We start from the raw sequence: 18282 nt of genomic DNA, 5'->3' as shown, positions 1-18282 counted from the left end.
CAGAATGTAATTAAGAGTACTCCTCAAACTAAAAAATGTAGTATACATATATACAACCAAATAATACTGTATTAATAGCATTATTTTCTTTCTCTAATCTAATTGTAACTGCTTTTGAGACAAGCAGTTCAGTTCAATAAAAATTTGTCCTTGACTACTTAACCAGATGGCTAATTTTGAAAATTAAGTGTGTTAAAATTCTACATTTCTAATCATACCTTCATTCACTAGTTTTTACTAAAAAATTAAATCTATTAGTTGTACAGTTTCTAGTCTTTAAAAACCCACTATTATACTGAATTATTTTTTCCATTTTATTCTTGTAGAGACAAGAGATAGAATTATAAACTGTAGTCCTAATTTGGTTCCTTCCAAACCCTAAATGTGGATGTCAAATAGGGTGGGAGCAGGTAAATAAGACTGCATGATGTCAGGAGCATTTTTCAGGTTGTCTGACACCTATTAGAGGCTTAGGGGCTCTCCCCACTTCCTTGTTGGAAGAGTTACACTCAAATTCAGCTTCCTATGGAATTGGAATTGTGGGTTGTCAGGCCCCTCAGGTCTCCACACCCTGAATAGCTAGTATTTTGAACTGTGAACAGGATGCTCCACAGTCTACCTAGCGTCCATCCCCAGGGCTGCCTCTCATGTGGGTTCAAGGAATCCCTAATGTAGCCCAGGCTAGTTCACCAGGAGACTGCCTTGAGATTTGGAAACCAGAAACTAGAGAGTGTTTTCCTTGTCTCTTCTTTCATCATGGACTACAAAGACCTACCATGAGACTACTGCCAGGTCCAACCAAGCCTCAGAAAAATCACTGGTGGGAATCTCCAAAGTTTTGGCGAAATGTCTGTCCTGGATTCTGCAATGTTAGCAGATTCAACTGTGCAAATCTATGCAGCAACAAGAACTTCAGGTCTGCCAAATGGTTACTTCTGATATGGCTCCAAATATGTGCTTCATCTACTAACCAATCATGTCACTGATAATATATAAGCCTGAATCTAATATGTCAGCAGTTTAGTAGGGACCATACTGTTTGGGTCAGGACCAGTTCAGAGTTTTTGAATTTGCATCATAACCTCTTTCTCTGTGATCACAGGAGTAAATAAAGCTTCAAACCATATTGCTGAACCCAACCTTCTAAAAATTATAATACTAAAGGTGATTTTTTTTTTTTTTACTTAAGCAAGTAAGTAAAACTTTTTTACTTACTTAAGCAACCGTAAGGAAAACAAAATTTGTCAAAAACACATAAAATAAGGGCACCTGGGTGGCTCAGTTGGTTGGGCGACTGCCTTCGGCTCAGGTCATGATCCTGGAGTCCCTGGATCGAGTCCCGCATCGGGCTCCCTGCTCGGCGGGGAGTCTGCTTCTCCCTCTGACCCTCCTGACCCTCCCCCCTCTCATGCTCTCTCTCTCTCAGTCTCTCTCTCTCAAATAAATAAATAAAATCTTTAAAAAAAAAAAAAACACATAAAATAAGTTTCTAGGTGGTTGTGTTCTTATGTTCTTACCTCCTCGATCTCGGGCAGCTAAACTTTGACCCCTTCTTAATGTAATGTCCAATTGGTACATTCCGGGATCAGCCAAGGGGACATCTGCATTACTGGTTCCAGCAGTATTTATTTTCTGAAAAACAAGAAATATACAAAATATTAAATTTATTATCTCTTTCCTATTTCCTCTAGTGGGGGCCATACATAGCTTCACTCAAACTGGAAGAATTAGTCAATAAAATGAATCATCTTGTGCGTTATCATGCCATAATCACCCAGTTCTCTGAAGGTTTTTAAATTCATGAAGTTCTTTAGACTCAAAATAAAAACATGGCACTTATAGGAATTCTTGTTTTAACTCAGATTCAAGATAACAAATATAATATGAAAAACATTCCCCATGGATAGCCCCACATAATTCAACTAAGGAAGACTACATAGGAATAGTGTCTGAGTAAAAATACAATCAGTGATGAATGGAGAATAAAGCTATGCAAGAACAGTTTATTTCCATACAAGTGAGCTGACAAAGTGATTTATTCAGGTAACTGTGTTGACTCATTTATCTATGCAAAAGGGTCATACTGATGGATTACACATTTCTATTTCAATCCCAGCAAAAAATATGTAATTATACAGAAATAAATTTACCCAGTATTTTGACAGTATTTGTAAGAAATAAATACTCAGTGGGACTAAATTTCTAATGCTGCTTTCTGTAGAATAAAAGTGCACAAGCTATTTCTAGAACTAAACATTTTTGCAAGACTACCCCTATAGGATATCTTTAGTAACAATATACTATTAATTTACAGGCATTAAGTTAAATAAACACTTGCAAGGGGAATAGCTATATTAAAACAACACAAAAGAAACAATAAAAATTGTATAGGTCACATTTTATACTTTATGCCACTTTGAATACAATAGGAAAACCGACTTTTCTTCACATATTGAAATGATTTTAAATTCCTATAATTTTTCTTCCAATTCAAAAAGAAATATTCTTTTGTTTTGGAATCATATGCATGGATAAGGTAAAAATTTAGATGCCAGTCTGGCTCTTCTAATTCTACAGTTCATATGAAATACAATTATAAAGCAGCTCTTTCCCCCCCATGCTTCAAGAGCAAGAAAGAAGCTTTCCTATAGGAGCAATTATCATTTAAAATAAGAAGGAGCACAACTTTGACCGATAACCCAAACTCCTCATCTCTCCTCTGGTAACAATAAGAAAGATTCCACTTCTTTTCATGGTACCCCTGTTCCTATGTATGACACCATGCCACAGTGGCTCAGGCTAGAAATCAATGAGCTCTCCTTGACTTCCTCATTTCCCTCTCCACCACATGCACAAAGTTGCCAAATCCCATCCACTCCCTTTCCACCACCATTCCATCTCCCAATTGTCTTTTTTTTTAAGTTTTTTATTGTTATGTTAATCACCATACATTACATCATTAGTTTTTGATGTAGTGATCCATGATTCATTGTTTGTGCATAACACCCAGTGCTCCATGCAGAGCATGCCCTCTTTAATACCCATCACCAGGCTAACCCATCCTCCCACCCCCTCCCCTCTAGAACCCTCAGTTTGTTTCTCAGAGTCCATAGTCTCTCATGGTTCGTCTGCCCCTCCGATGTCCCCCCCTTCATTCTTCCCCTCCTGCTATCTTCTTCTTTTTCTTTTAATTCCTATTACCCCTAATTTGGATCCGGCCTTCGACAAGAGAGCAACAAAGGTGAGATGATTGTCTTGCTCTTCTCTCAAACATCGGCTTTTCCCACCTCCTTGGCGTTACCAATTCTAACGATTTAGGGTATATCCTTCCACATTTTGAAGGGCTTGTACAAACACAGATACATATAGGTTTATTTTTCTTTGGTTGAGTTTTCAGTTTTTGTCTTTTAGAAAGATAGTACTATATTTTGCCTATTATTTCACAATTTATTTAACTTAAAAATGTCACGGGCACTTTGCTAATCAATACATATGGATCTATCTATTTTTTTTTCCAGGTACATCATTTTCGACAGTGTGGGGGTACCGTAATCATAATTTCTTCAATTATTTCTCTATTGATGAACACGTGAGCTGGTTTCGGTACTTGCCACTACGAGGACTTGCACTTTTATTTCACTGATAGGATGAATTTTTCCAAAAAAGTTTATATAGTTCACATTACTATTGGAAGTATACAAGACACGTATTTCCCATATCCTAGTTAACATTGGATGTTACTAATTTTCAATTTTGGAGGGCAAAAAATGTTCTCTCCCTTAAATATACATTTCCAGAACTATGGTAGGGTGTCTTGTAACTAATGTAAATGGCAAGAGTGATAGCTGTTCACCACACCACACAGAAGATGCCAACTTGGAAAGACAGGAAGCCAATCAAGACCTTCTAAACAACTTCTTGAAAAACAGTTTGTATGTGGGTCTAAAATAAGCAAAATTTAAATTCAAATCCAGAAAGCGTTTGTCAAAGCTCGAAGTATGTTCCAAACCTTTCGTTAGGTTCTTGTATATACATTATTTCAAAATAAACAAGCCCATTAATAAATACTTACTATAGATAGATTTACCACTTTCTAAGAAACGTAATAAAATCTATAGGGAAGGAGACATATTCTACCCATTCTGCATCCTCTCTAGTATTTTGATAGGTATTTTAAAGGCAGAAAAGTTTGAATGTTCAGATGGCCGCATATTTTGTAGTTTTCATTGTTCTATGCAGTGCCTCTTGAAGTTTAGAGTTAATAATTTATAGGGTACCTGGTATAATATTTTAAAATGTATATTATACTATCTGGGCAAGGAAGGAATTTTCAAAGATAATTTTACCTATATTAGGTTTTTCACTTTCGTTGCTTTAGAATTTAATACTTGGTTAAGAGATAACTTCACTGGGGGCGCCTGGGTGGCTCAGTTGGTTAAGCGACTGCCTTCGGCTCAGGTCATGATCCTGGAGTCCCAGGATCGAGTCCCGCATCGGGCTCCCTGCTCGGCAGGGAGTCTGCTTCTCCCTCTGACCCTCCCCCCTCTCATGTGCTCTCTCTCTCATTCTCTCTCTCTCAAATAAATAAATTTAAAAAAATCTTTAAAAAAAAAAAAAGAGATAACTTCACTGGACTTATATTTACTGGCTTTTTAAAGCCTGAATAATACTCCTCTGTGTGTGTGCGTGTGTGCGTGTGTGTGTGTGTGTGTGTGTATCACATTTTCTTTATCCATTCATCCAATGATAAGCATTTAGGTTGTTTTTTATCTTGGCTATTGTGAACAATGCTATAATGAATTTGGGAATGTAAATCTCTCTCCAAGATACTGATTTCCTTTCCTTTGAATAAATACCTACCCTCCTCCTCTTGTTCCCCGTGTCTTCCTTCCCAGTCTTCGAGGGTCATTTCATTAGCACTTATATCTTTCTTGTTCATTATCACATTCTATCTCAAATGTCATATTTGTCATTTTAGATTGTAAACTTTTAAAATCAGGGAATAGAGTGTTAAAGAATCAAATTGAAAACAAATCGTGACAGAGGCAATGAAAATAGAAAGATGTCTTTTTTTTTTTGTTGATGTCTTTAAGGACACATGATCTAGCTGAACAGACACAGACATGGGGATAAATGACAAAGTTGGGTTTCATAGGTGGTTTGTTTCCTCTCTTTTTCTGTTTCGGCACCTTTTGTCATGAGGAACATAAGTATACCCTTAGAATCTTTTTCTAATATATAGTGCTATAGGCTGCCATTACCAATTAGTCAAAATTGGCACTTATAATGAAACCCTGTCCACTCAAGAGCTGTCATTAAAGACAGACTGCCGCAGTGGAGTTATTAAGTCATTGAGAGAACAGGAAAGAAAGACCAATTATAATGTGAGAAGAATCTGAGGTGACCTCAGAGAGAGGTCAATGGATCAGGGTGTGAAAATATGGGTAGGAGTTTGACAAGTGAAGATTTGGAAGAAGGGAGGATGGACCAGAGGGGGCATCACTGGATAGTGTGAGAAATGAGGTAGAAAGGAAGACTCGTGTACTGTGACACCAGGCTGAGGAGAGTTTCAACCCATGGGCAACATGAAACCATCCCAGGTTTTGAAGAGAGAAGCAGTAATAACCAGGCCTTGCTTAACAAACACTTATTGCCTATCTGCTCTGGCCTAAGTGCTTAGATTTCAGAAATAATCAAAGCCAGGCCTTTTCTTTCCACAGGATAGAAGACAGAAGAGAAATCCTGTGGATATAGAAGTTTTTTAAAGGTTTTATAACAGTCAAGTTTAAGTCACAAGGGTCGGAAATGGTCAGTGGTAATGGAAATAAAAAGTGAATTTGAGAGATATTGAGGAGATTCAATCAACTGAATTTGTCATCTGACAAGATGTGGGAGATACGGCAATGGATGGATGAGTCACACAGAAGTCTGAGCTGAGCCTCTGGGAGAATGGTGGTGCCAGCAGTGTGAGAGGAGAAGCGAGCTCCAAGCCACCACAGGGAAAACTTCCAGGGATACCTCCAACTCTCTAAAAGAAGGATGTCAAGAACTGAAGAAGATCTAGAGAGTCATCTCTCCTCAGGCTCACTGAAGTGGTTCCCAGAAGAAAACTGGTAGGCTAATTACAGGGAGATACTAGAAATATATTTTTTTTATTGTAAATTATCTTTCTAAAAATGTTTATTAAGTCCCCAAATGTTAACATGTATTAGGAAAGAGATATTTGAAGTGCTAGGTACATATACAGCTCTAAAACAAGCTTTGTCATTTTAAACATATCTTTTTTTTTCAAATTTAACACTTATTTAGTGACTATTATGGGAACTTCAAATAGATCCTTCTTCTCCCCAAACTGTCATGCTCCACACTTAGTTGCTCTGTTTAAACTACTTTATTGAGGCATGATTGATGTGTAAAAAGCTATACATACATACTATACAATTTGATGAGTTTGGGGATAAGATACATGTGTGTAACCATCACAGCCATCAAGGCTGCCAACATACCCAGCGCCTCCCAAAGTCTCCTCCCACCTCCTTTAGTTTTATTATCATTTTTTGGTTTGTGGTCAGAATACTTAACAAGAGATCTACCCTCTTAGAGAATTTTAAATACATGACACAGTATTGTCAGCCAAAGGCATTGTGCTATACAGCAGATCTCCAGAGTGCATCCGTCCTGCGTAAGTGAAACTTTGTACCCTTTGACCATTATCACCTCATTTTCCCCTCTCCCTTGCCCCTGGCAATCACCATTCTCTGCTTCTATAAGTCTGACTATTTTAGATTCTACATGTAAGTGAGATCATACAGTATTTGTCTTTCTGTGTTTGGCTTATTTCACTTAGCATAATGTTCTTCAGGTCTATTCATGTTGTCACAAATGGAAGATTTTCCTTCCCTTTTTTTTTTTTAAACATGGAATGTTATTCTATTGTATACATACAATAAATTTTCCTTTATCCATTCATCCATCAATGGGCATTTAGGTCATTTCCATATCTTGGCTATTATGAATACTACAATAAACATGGGAATGCAGGTATCCCTTCGCAATCTTGACTTAAATTCCTTTGCACAAATCTCCAGAAGTGCGATTGCTGGGTCATGTGGAACCACAAAAGACCCCAAATAACCAACACAATCTTGAGAAAGAACAAATCTGGAGGCATGACACTTTCTACAGTGATCAAAATAGTATAGTACTGGCAAAAAAACAGATATATAAACCAATGGAACAAAATAAAAGGCCCAGAAAGAAACCCATACATCAGAGAAGAAACCCAACGTCAACTAATCTTCTGTAAAGGCACCAAGAACAGAAAGTGGGGAAAGGATAGCCACTTTAGTACATGGTGTTGTTAAAACTGGATATCCACATGCAAAAGAATGAAATTAACCCTTCTCTTACACCATATGTGAAAATCAGCTCAAAATGGATTAAAGACTTAATTACAAGATCTGAAGTTGTAAAACTCCCAGAAAAAAACATGGAAAAAAGCTCCTCAGTATTGGTCTTGGCAATGAGCTTTTGGATATGACACCAAAAGCACAGGCAACAAAAGCAGAAATAGACCAGTGGGACTACATCAAATTAAAAAGCTTCTGCGGAGCAAAAGAAGCAATCAGCAAAATGAAGATAACCTATGGAATGGGAAAAATATTTATAAACCATATGCCCAATAAGGGATAAATATCCAGAGTACATGAGGAACTCATACAACTCGATAGCAAAAAAAACACACAAACTAGTTTGATTAAAAATTGGGCAAAGACCTGAATAGACGTTTCTCCAAAGAAGACATACAAATGGCCAACAAATACATGAAATGGCACTCAACATCACTACCAGGAAAAGCTAATCAAAACCACAATGAGATTTTACATCATGCCTTTTAGGACGGCTATTATTAAAAAAAAAATAAAAGATAACAAATGCTGGTGAGAATATGGAGAAGAGGAATCCTTGTACACCTTTGGTGGGAATGTAAAATAAATGCCTAGCTCAAAGTCTGAAATTCAGGTTTCTAGCCACAGGTAGAGGATTAGGGAGGTTTCTGTGACAACAAAGTTTTGGGACTGATAAGGCCAAAAAGCAGATGCAATATTTGAAGTTGTACATTTTGAGTAAAAGTCAGAACTTTATCAGGTCACTTACGGGAAAGTCAGAAAAAGAATGTGGAAGAAAGGGTCTCTGAGAATTTGAAAGGAAGCATTTGGAGGGATTATGTCCAGAGCACCCACGTCTTCTACTCCACCCAGCCACTATCTTTGCAGAAGCCCTTCCTCCATGTTCCTGGCTCGCTTGAAGCCAGGCAGTTACCATCAATGATAATGTCAAATTTCCCAATCCTTCTTTCCCTCATTTAAACAGATTAGTGGTTCTCAACCTTGAAGGCTTTGGCTGGGCACCTGGAAACTCTGTGGGTGGGACCCAGGCAGCAGTATTTTCTCTTACAGGTCCTAGATGATTTCAATATGCAGCCTAACCTGGCCCATTGTGCTAATTATAAAAGCAAGTCTTTGAGAAGGCTTATCTACAAAGAATTTCCAGACTTTTAAAATATATATCATGAAACACTTGCGAAATACATGGGGGAATCAATCTGAGGGTCCCTCTTACTTAGAGCTCTACTGCTTAGGAGGCCTTTTTACCCAGGTAAGAAAGCTTCCACCAGAAGATATAATGGTGCTGATGGATTGAAACTTGAGAGTGCCACCTTGGTTTTTTGAGATTTTCATTATAGGCAAAAAAATGGGGTTACTCTGATAGCTGGGGTGGTTGATCATTATCATCAATAGGAAGTGGAGATATTGTAGCAGTGTACAAGGAGGGGGAAGAATGTCTGCATTCTAGGAGATTTTCTTGAATGCTCCTAGAACTGCCATGCGCAGTGGATTACAGATTGGCTCGGTTTTTCAGTATGTATTTCATACACTGAGGCCATGCTCCGTGCAGCTCTAACTTTCTCTCAACAAAATCCACTTAAAGTTAGAACTTCATGAAAGCTTTTACATTTTCAACTTTGCAAATTTAACAACCTTGTCAAGGATATCAAGAGGCATTATTGAGGATTTCTACTTAGTCATTACCATTTTCTACTTAGTCATCTCTCCTAGTTTCTATGACATTGAAGATATTTGCACAGTGGAAATCTCCGTCACATGGAAATCAAAAATTTTAAAAACTGAATTCTCAAAAACAGAACTCAAAAGCCCCTGAGGTATTCTCAGTTCAGTGAAGCTCCCTGATTCACTTACCATGGCAACATTATGATTAGTTGGAGGTCAATGGATTAAATGACTTTAGAAATTGAAACCACACAATGGGGAAATCCATGGCAACCAATGGGCATGCCCCACCAGGTATGTCAGTCACAGTGTCTGACTAATCCACAGCCCACCTTGAAAGAGCAGCTTATGCTTGATGTGAACTTAACTTCCTTGCCTCTTGTTCCTAGCCGATTAGATCTGTAGCTGGTTCTCTTAGCTAAGGGCAGACAATGCCAGGCTAGTCAATGATAGGTTGTAACATAGGAGTTATTAGGCAAAGGTTGTTTGTACCAAGTTTGAAGAGAAGAGAAAGTTAAAAGTGGCTGCTAAAACCCAAGGGTCATGACAGAGGGACTGGAGAGGCCATGATAACCCGTGTATAATTCCACACCAAGAAGGTGGTGCTATAACTAAGCAGAAGTACAGGGCAGAAAAAGTACATACAGTAGAAAGTAGAATGCCACCTTGTAGCAGGACATATAAACAGACCAACTAACCAAAGTCAAGTATGACAATGGCTGGGCAGGAGAGTGAGTATCACATGATGTGATGAGCACTGGGGGTTATACGCAACTGAAAAATTATTGAACGCCACTCCTGAAACTAACGATGTATTCTATGTTGGCTAATTGAATTTAAATAATTTTTTTTTTTTTAAAGGGAATGAGTATCTACGAGTTACTACTGTTGAAGTCCTGGAGTGGCTCTGGGACTTAAGGGCCAGCTGCTCCGGGCTCTGTGCTCTTGTATGGCTATCGTCTCCTTGGCTTTGCACGAGATAGGTGAAAGAAGCCCTTGGCTCTTACAACACAATAGATCAAGAAAAGAGAAGAGCAACAAGAATGAGCACAGAAATAAGAAAGCAGTCAGGTAGCATGGGAAATCCATGAACACTCAGAATGCAGTAATACAGGAGGAAGTGAGCTGCACAGAGAGGCTGCAGATAGACAGAAATCGCCCCATGCCTCAATTTCTTCCTTCCCCATACTGTGCAGTGTTAACTGATTTGAACTGATGCCCCTGAGATGCTAGCTCTCCACCCACGGGCCAAATAAGGTCAATGCTCTGCAATTACAAAGTGAGGATAACGTCATGTTTTTATTAATATTTGCAGCAAGAACTGGGGGGAAGGTCCTATGGTTAAGGTAATCATATAATTTATCATTGAAACCGAGAGTCAAAGGGAGTGCTTTTAATAATTATAGGCAAAACCAGGCATTAAGAAAACTGTCTCAGAGAAAGAAGGATGCATGTTACAGTACTTAACAAGTTAGCCATGGGTTAACTAGAAAGATACACTAAGCTTCTTTCTGCTGATCATCTGGTCACATCAAAGCTTTACGACAGTTCGTTTTAGAACTGAACTACAACCCTAGGTTGAATTCTGGATTTTTGATTTTGCAATAGTCCAAGTCAAACGAAATGGGCCTATAAATACTCAGGCCCACAAAATGGCAATATTTAACCACTACTGAAAACAGTACAAAACTCAGTACTCCCGGAATGTCTTTTCTGGGACTCCCACAACACTGATTACTCACCCTTGACTTGTCTGCTAAATTGACTTCTGTGGAGCATCACTTCATTATTGCAGATAACTTTTTCCACCCATACATACAGCATATAAAATAACTTAAGCCAAAGGAAAGCAAATAAAATTCTCTTTTCTCAATCTTTATATACATGGACCACTCCTTTTTGGAATCAGATCCTGTAACCAGCCTTTCTGTTAACCAGATGCAGACTTTGATGATGAGGGGCGGGTGTGAGGTCTACTATTTAACTTGAGCCCCAGATACTTATCCCCTCTGCACCTTTGTTTTCTCTTTAACATGGAGCAATATATACCTTACAAAGGACTGTTTCGATGATGGGATAAAATATGTAAAAGTGCTTTGTTAAGTGTAAGAAATTATTTAACTATAAGTAGTTATTTGGGGGCAGGAGGTGAGGAGAACTATTATAAAACAGAGGGAAGATTACAGGAGTGAAAACACAAAGACCTGCACACGGGCCTAATTAGACTATTAACTCTGCTCTGAGGCAGAGGAAAAGGTTTTGGGCCTCTAGGGGCCTCATTTTCTTCTTTAAAAAAAGAAGCTTGTGAAAATGAAAGGAAATAATGTAATTTACAGTGTTTGTCAAGAATCAAGTGATTTACAAAAGCAAAGCAGGGTTCTTCCTGCTTTTTAAAAATTATAATATATATTGTGTATATACTACTGCTAGTGTTAATTGATGGCTAATCAGCGATTACAAAGTATATTATGCTTAAGGGCGCCTGGATGGCTCAGTTGGTTAAGCATCTGCCTTCAGCTCAGGTGATGATCCCAGGGTCCTGGGATTGAGTCCCACAGTGGGCTCCCTGCTGAGCAGGGAGCCTGCTTCTCCCTCTGCCCCTCCACCACTCATGTTTTTTTTCTCTCTCTCTCAAATAAATAAATAAAATGTTAAAAAAAAGTACATCAGGCTTAGGGTGACTCTTCTGCTTTCAGTGCTATTACTGGATGACCGTTATCTTTATTATTTCATCGAAATATTTGTCAAACCTGAGAGCATGGTAGATTTTATTTGTGTTAACTCTTCTGAACTTTCGTCTTTTGGTGAGTTCCCAAGCATACTCTTTCCTCCCCAAAGAAAATCAAGCTGCATTAAAGTGTGGAGCTACCAGCAAAAAAAACCAGCTCCGAGAAGAAAAGATTTGTCAGAAAAAGGTATCATGGGATGCCTGGGTGGCTCACTCGGTTAAGCGTCTGCCTTCGGCTCAGGTCATGATCCCAGGGTCCTGGATTCATGCCCCACCTCAGGCTCCTTGCTCAGCCTGATCATCTCCTTCTCTCTCTCCCTCTGTCTGACAAATAAATAAAATAAAATTTAAAAATCCTTTAAAAAAAAGAAAAGGGCATCAATAAACAAATTGTTTAGTGATTTTATCTTCCTTGCCATGAATACTTTCACCAATAAATGTTTTAATAAATTAGACCAGCTCTATGATTTCCAGAATTTGAGCAATATGCACAGGAAAACATTTTGTTTCAGAGGACTTGAATTTCTGAGATTCCAGCAAACTGAGAGACAGCAGCTTGTGTAACAGACGTTATGCTTGATGCTAAACATTTGAGAAAATACTTGCAGTATTTCTATCTGTTCATATCTATAAAACTGGCAGTGCAGGGATCCATTGCCTCATAGCTTTTATGGGATGAATAAAACTTCCTATAGACTTAAAAGCATATCTCGGGTGCCTGGGTGGCTCAGTCGTTAAGCGTCTGCCTTCGGCTCAGGTCATGATCCCAGGATCCTGGGATCGAGTCCCACATCGGGCTCCCTGCTCGGCGGGAAGCCTGCTTCTCCCTCTCCCACTCCCCCTGCTTGTGTTCCTGCTCTCGCTATCTCTCTCTCTGTCAAATAAATAAATAAAATCTTTAAAAAAAATAAATAAATAAATAAAAATAAAAGCATATCTCTACTTCTTTTGGGACCATCCTACAGTTTTTACTTTTTTTTCTGTGGCTCACAAGCATTTTTTATTTGGGTTTCTTTTTGAGAACTCTATTATTTCTCTCAAAGTTAACTCCAGAAAACACCAAAAAACCAGAGTGATATTTTAGTATTTCTATCAGGTATCAATTTTGTGGGAATAGCCTATCAATCCTTATAGTAAAATTATATAGGAGTCTTTCCAAAGAATAATAAAAAGCTCTAGGCAACATGAACTCTACTTTCTTTATTTCAACACTTAGTTTTCTTGGGAGAAAAGCATGGAGATGGTACTTTTTCTGAATGGGAAATTAACAAATTTTAGTAATTAATCTTCAACCACACACTCCCCCAAACGCCCAAAGTTGGTCTCATCCTCATTCAGCATTTCCCTCCCTCACTCATCCCCTCCCTCCCTGCCCCTCTTCCCTCACCTACTATTTTTTTAATCCCCTACTGGATGCCCAGAGCAGAATTAATGTTATGGAGAACACAGATGTTTGATTATAGTCTTTGAAAGCAAAGAAACAGTTTTGCATGTAAAGTTTAAATGCCACCATGGAAAAACAAGACAAGGTGTTTCATGGCAATAAATGAGAAGTCCTCTCCTCCTCCAACCTACTTCTTTTCCTTGGGTTTGAGGCATCATTATGGAATGCCTAGCCACCTAAGCTAGAAAACCTGCACTTATTACTCCTGGACCTGCAGGGGGCAATCATGAAATCCTATCACCTCTTAAAAATGTTTCTTTGGTCAACCTTTTCCACCACTCCAGTCTATGTTTTATCTCCTGCATAGGCCAACCTCCATAACTTCCCTTCTGCTCTCAGACTCTAGTTTCTTCTGTTCATGGAGTCATTTAAAATGATTCTTATGGAACATTTTTAATCGTATGGGCAAATGCTTAGGAAAAAGCTGTGAGGGGGAAAGTATGACAAAAAACCTGCATACAGAATGATATTAATTAGGTTAAATATATCTATGCATTGAGAAAGATCCAGGAAGGAAATATGACATGTTAATTGGGGTTATTCCTGTGGAAAATGATATGAAAGGCAATTTTACTTTCTTCCTGCTTTTCAAAAGTTTTCAAATTTTCCTACAAATGCATAGTATTATTGATCTAATAATTCAAAGACTTAAAAATAATACTGATTTCTGCTCTTTCTACCCTTTGATAACAGTATTAAGGATACTACAGAATGGAGTTCTATAAACCTGCTTTGATTTAATAAATGCCTTCACATGAGGTAAAGCACATCTATGTGCCACTCCCATTTACAGTTAAGATGAAACTCATGTATATTTTATCACTTTTAAACAATCTCATGGCTGCAGGTGCCCCAGTGTGGTTGAAGCAGGATCTCCTACGCTCAGCTGGGCAAATAGCAAGGCATTCCTCACAGGTAAGACCAAAGCACAAACATGGAACTTCAGTGGATTCTGGCACAAAGGGGCCCTCAGTGATTACTGTGATTTTATTTCATTATTTTCCCTCTTTGCAAACGCTGGCAGAAGAAGTTATTAAGAGTTTTCAAGCAACAAAATAAGTAACGCAGTACTGGATTATAATGCAAAGTTTAAAATAAATATCCACGATTCCATACTGATATAAACAAATGATTTGAATAAATAATTGAATAAAGAAATAAATGGGGAGGGGCACCTGGGTGGCTCAGTGGATTAAGCATTTGCCTTTGGCTCAGGTCATGATTCCTGGGTCCTGGGATCAACTCCTGCCTCCAGCTCCCTGCTCAGCAGGGAGTCTGCTTCTCCCTCTCCCCCCGCCCCTCTCCCAACTTGTGCTCTCTCTCTCTCTCTCTCTCTTAAATAAACAAAATCTTTTTTTTAAAAAAAAGAAAGAAATGGGGAGAATAGACAAATCTGTGGTGCAAAAGAATTCAAAATAATTTACGTAGATACTGCTCCTCAAGGAGTTTGAGCATAACACCCCAGCTCTTAAATGTGGGCTGCATAGAGTGGCTTCCAAAGAGGAGAGGAAGGAGATACCTGATGAACACTACCTCAGCCAGGGGATCAAGGTTAAAATTAATGCGGAGAAGTCATGCTGATAACATGTTCCCTTGTAGTCTGTGATGAGAATGGCACTTTACCTCTGTGGTCTTCCCAAAACACACAACCTCTGCCTAACCATGAGGAAGACACCAGACAAACCCAAACTGAAGGATATTCTATAAAATATCTGACCAGTACAACTCAAAACTATCAAGGTCATCAAAAACAGGGAAAGTCTGAAAAATGGTCACAGCCATGAGGAGCCTAAGGATACATGAAAATATTATAAATGAAATGTGGTATCCTGGATGAGATCCTGGAACAGGAAATGGACTCTCAGTGAAAACTAAGGGTCTGAATAAAGTTTAGACTTTAGTTAATATTAATGTATCAAAACCAGTTCATCTGCTAGGACAAATGTACCATAGTAATTAATGTAATAAGTAAGCATCAGGGGAAATCAGGGGTGAGATATATGGGAATCATCTTCATAACTTTTCTGTACATCTAAAAATACTCTAAAGTGAAAAGTTTTAAAAAGTTTTTATACAGCTAATTCTTTTGTGTAAATAACCTAGTCCTTGGTAGGGGGCAACTATTCTAATTTGGTTTTTGCTTAGTAAGTATAATGATATACTTCCCAGAAGGCATGTTAGTGATAAATTAATCTAACCTGCCTCACCATCCCTTTTCCTTCCCACATTTCACAGAGAAAACAGAATGATGGCGTAAAGGATACAGTTATATATTAATTATGTTTAATCAAAGTAATTTTGTAGTATGACTGTTAATTCCAAATTTCCTGCTCACTTTCAAAGGGAACGAGAGCAGATTCTAGTCAGATTTTTTTTTCCTTTTAATTTCCATCATCCAATAGCTTAGGTTCTTACCTTACAAAATTAGGATAAAAATAGCACCTACCTGATAGAGTCGTGAAAATTAAATAAAATAATATGTGTGAAACAGTATCTTGTGCTAAAAATGTAATATTTAGACCCTGCCTTTGTACTCTTAAGAAGACAGTCTGATTACAGATAAGGACATAAACTAAATGGTATGAAAGATAGATTGTATCTAGTTGAGACTTTAAGATACATTCACAAAGGAAGCAAAGTCTGAGCAGTTGCAGGAAATCATTTGTCAGGGATGAATATGGACATTTCTCAATTTTCACAGATTTTCAGAATCCTTCATCCATGAATAAAAATGCTCTGATCTGAGCATGATTTTGTGATGAAAGTGTATTTGCAATTATTCTTACGGTGGGTGAGAAGGCTATGAGCAGAGGTATGAATAATAAGAAAGACAAGAAATCAAAAATACATTTCTATTTCCTTTTGCAATATGCTTTTACACTTGTTTGTGAGATTTCAAATTCTGAAATGTTACCACAGGACTGTTAATTTTATTTACTTGGCACATAGTCTGTCATAGAGAAAGGTATTTTATGAGGGTTTTCCATACATAAATAAAATCTATTGGATTAATAAACATTAAAGCAGGATCCACTATAAATAAATAGTAAATCCTAGAAATCAAGAGTTGACTGTAGCAGTGAAGTAAATACAATGAAAATAAATGCTTAGTTTGAATTATTCAATTAACTGATATTCTTTAAGTGTTCCAAAGACATTGCTAGAACAAAGTGAGTAACAGCTTAGGTGTCCTCAGTACTAATTGCAAAAAAGACATCTTCTAAACTGCCGAAACTTGAGTGATATCATATGAGTAGATAATGATGCCGGCTGTCACTTTGATTTTTTAAAACTTCCTCAGAGCTTAGCACTAAGTTGAAAATCCAAAATGGTCAAATGTCTCTCAGTAATAGGTATTTAGTGTAGGGAAGCTTTGATTTATTACAGAAATATATACTATTCCCCTTGGCAAGCAGTTGTGAGTGTGTGTGTGTGCGTGTATGTTTCCTGAAATGACTCTGCTTCTAATAAAAATTTTAACAAGTGTTTTTTGGTGTAAGTATTCCCTGAGCCTACCCAGGGACACAGATAACTTCCTGCCTGGGCAGTGGATAGCCCTTTCTGTGGTGGCTGGACAACAGTGATCACAATGCTACATGTACTGATTACCTTCCAAGCAGGGGTTTCCACTTTTCTCTTCCTAATAGCCCTCAATTTCCTCTTGGTAATCACTATGGTTGTGGGAAACTAACTTGCTCTTCATCTTGAGGGTGGAGAATGTCACTAAGATTAGGCTAATCCAACACCCTGACTAAATGACTGGTTCAGGGTTAGGAATGTGACCGAAGCTCTTCCAATCAGGGGAAGTCTTTGGTCTTGATTGAGAATGATGGAATAGGCTCAATCATTCCTCCTAGATGAGAATGAGAAAACATGTAGCTGACTGTGGGAGTGTTGGCAGCCGTGTTGGGCTCATGAGAGGAATTAGCCTGGGATGAAGCCAATAATGGGGAAGGCTAGGTGGATAGACAGAAATACACTAAATTCTCATGACTTGATTAAACCACTGAATTAACCTCTAGATTTTCTAGTTATATGAGCCAATAAATTCCCTTTAAAACTGTAGTCTATTTGAGTTGTGCTTTTTGTTACTTCAACCCAAAGTATTTCAACTGATGACATAGCTATAACACTGATGCAGCACGAACATTGTCTCATTTATTGTGCACAAAAACCGAAGGAATAATTACTCTTATTATCCTAGTAACACAGGCATGGAAACTAAGGATTAGAGAGGATGAATTACTTGCTTCAGCTAGAAAGTGCTAGAAGTAGGATTCAAACTTGATCAATACCAAAAGCCCATGCCCTCAGCCACTACACAAATATTTCCTCCATATTAAAAAAAAAAATTCAGAAAGTGAACAAGACATCTGAAACTACATGGCAATTTTAACTGCTCAGACCCTAATTATATGTTTCCTTAACTAAAATTTCACGTCAAAAGGAAAGGGTGGGTTGTGGTTAAAGAAAAAGTACTTTAAATTTCTTTTTTTTTTTTAAGATTTTATTTATTTATTTGAGAGAGAGTGAGAGCGAGTGAGCACAAGTGGGGTGAGGGGCAGAGGGAGAAGCAGGCTCCATGCTGAGCAGGGAGCCCGACATGGGACTCGATCCCAGCACCCTGGGATCATGACCTGAGCCGAAGGCAGTCACTTAACCGACTGAGCCACCCAGGCGCCCTGTACTTTAAATTTTTAATATCAAGTGTTTCTAAATCACAGACTCATAATCTTTCTTATGGAAAAGATATTTTTCTCTGCCTTCTATTACTTTAAGCAATCTGTAGGGCATTTGTTTGTTAGTTTCTAATCAAACCTCTTTGGTGTTATTAACTAGACGAAATAGCTGGATACTACTATTTCAGGATAAAATCCTTATTCAATGTATATACAACTCAGGCATTTATAATTAGTAAAGAGAATACAATCACACATATTACCTTCCTACCAATTCATGTAGTACAGAAATCATATATAACTTTCTCTATCCAGGAGGTGCAGAAAAGAATCTTCCCCAAAGAAGAATATACAGTTTTA

The 18282-nt window shown here is 38.0% G+C and overlaps 1 protein-coding gene across 13 annotated transcripts in view; it reads right to left on the bottom strand.

Moving 5' to 3' along the window:
• Positions 1-18282, bottom strand: part of MCTP1 (multiple C2 and transmembrane domain containing 1) — a 506871-nt gene that overhangs the window by 279743 nt on the left and 208846 nt on the right. For all 13 annotated transcript variants that reach the window (XR_013445693.1, XM_078067058.1, XM_078067054.1 and 10 more), the window contains exon 2: positions 1518-1632. Coding sequence is in view for 12 of the 13 variants with exons in the window: in XM_078067058.1 (XP_077923184.1) it covers positions 1518-1632 (115 nt within the window). In the remaining variant the exon portion in view is untranslated. The remainder of the gene's footprint in view (positions 1-1517; positions 1633-18282) is intronic.

Source organism: Halichoerus grypus, chromosome 2, assembly GCF_964656455.1.
Source record: "Halichoerus grypus chromosome 2, mHalGry1.hap1.1, whole genome shotgun sequence".
Classification (NCBI taxonomy): domain Eukaryota; kingdom Metazoa; phylum Chordata; class Mammalia; order Carnivora; family Phocidae; genus Halichoerus; species Halichoerus grypus.
The sequence above is the reverse complement of the archived record's forward strand: the minus strand, read 5'-3'. Positions and strand labels throughout refer to the sequence as shown.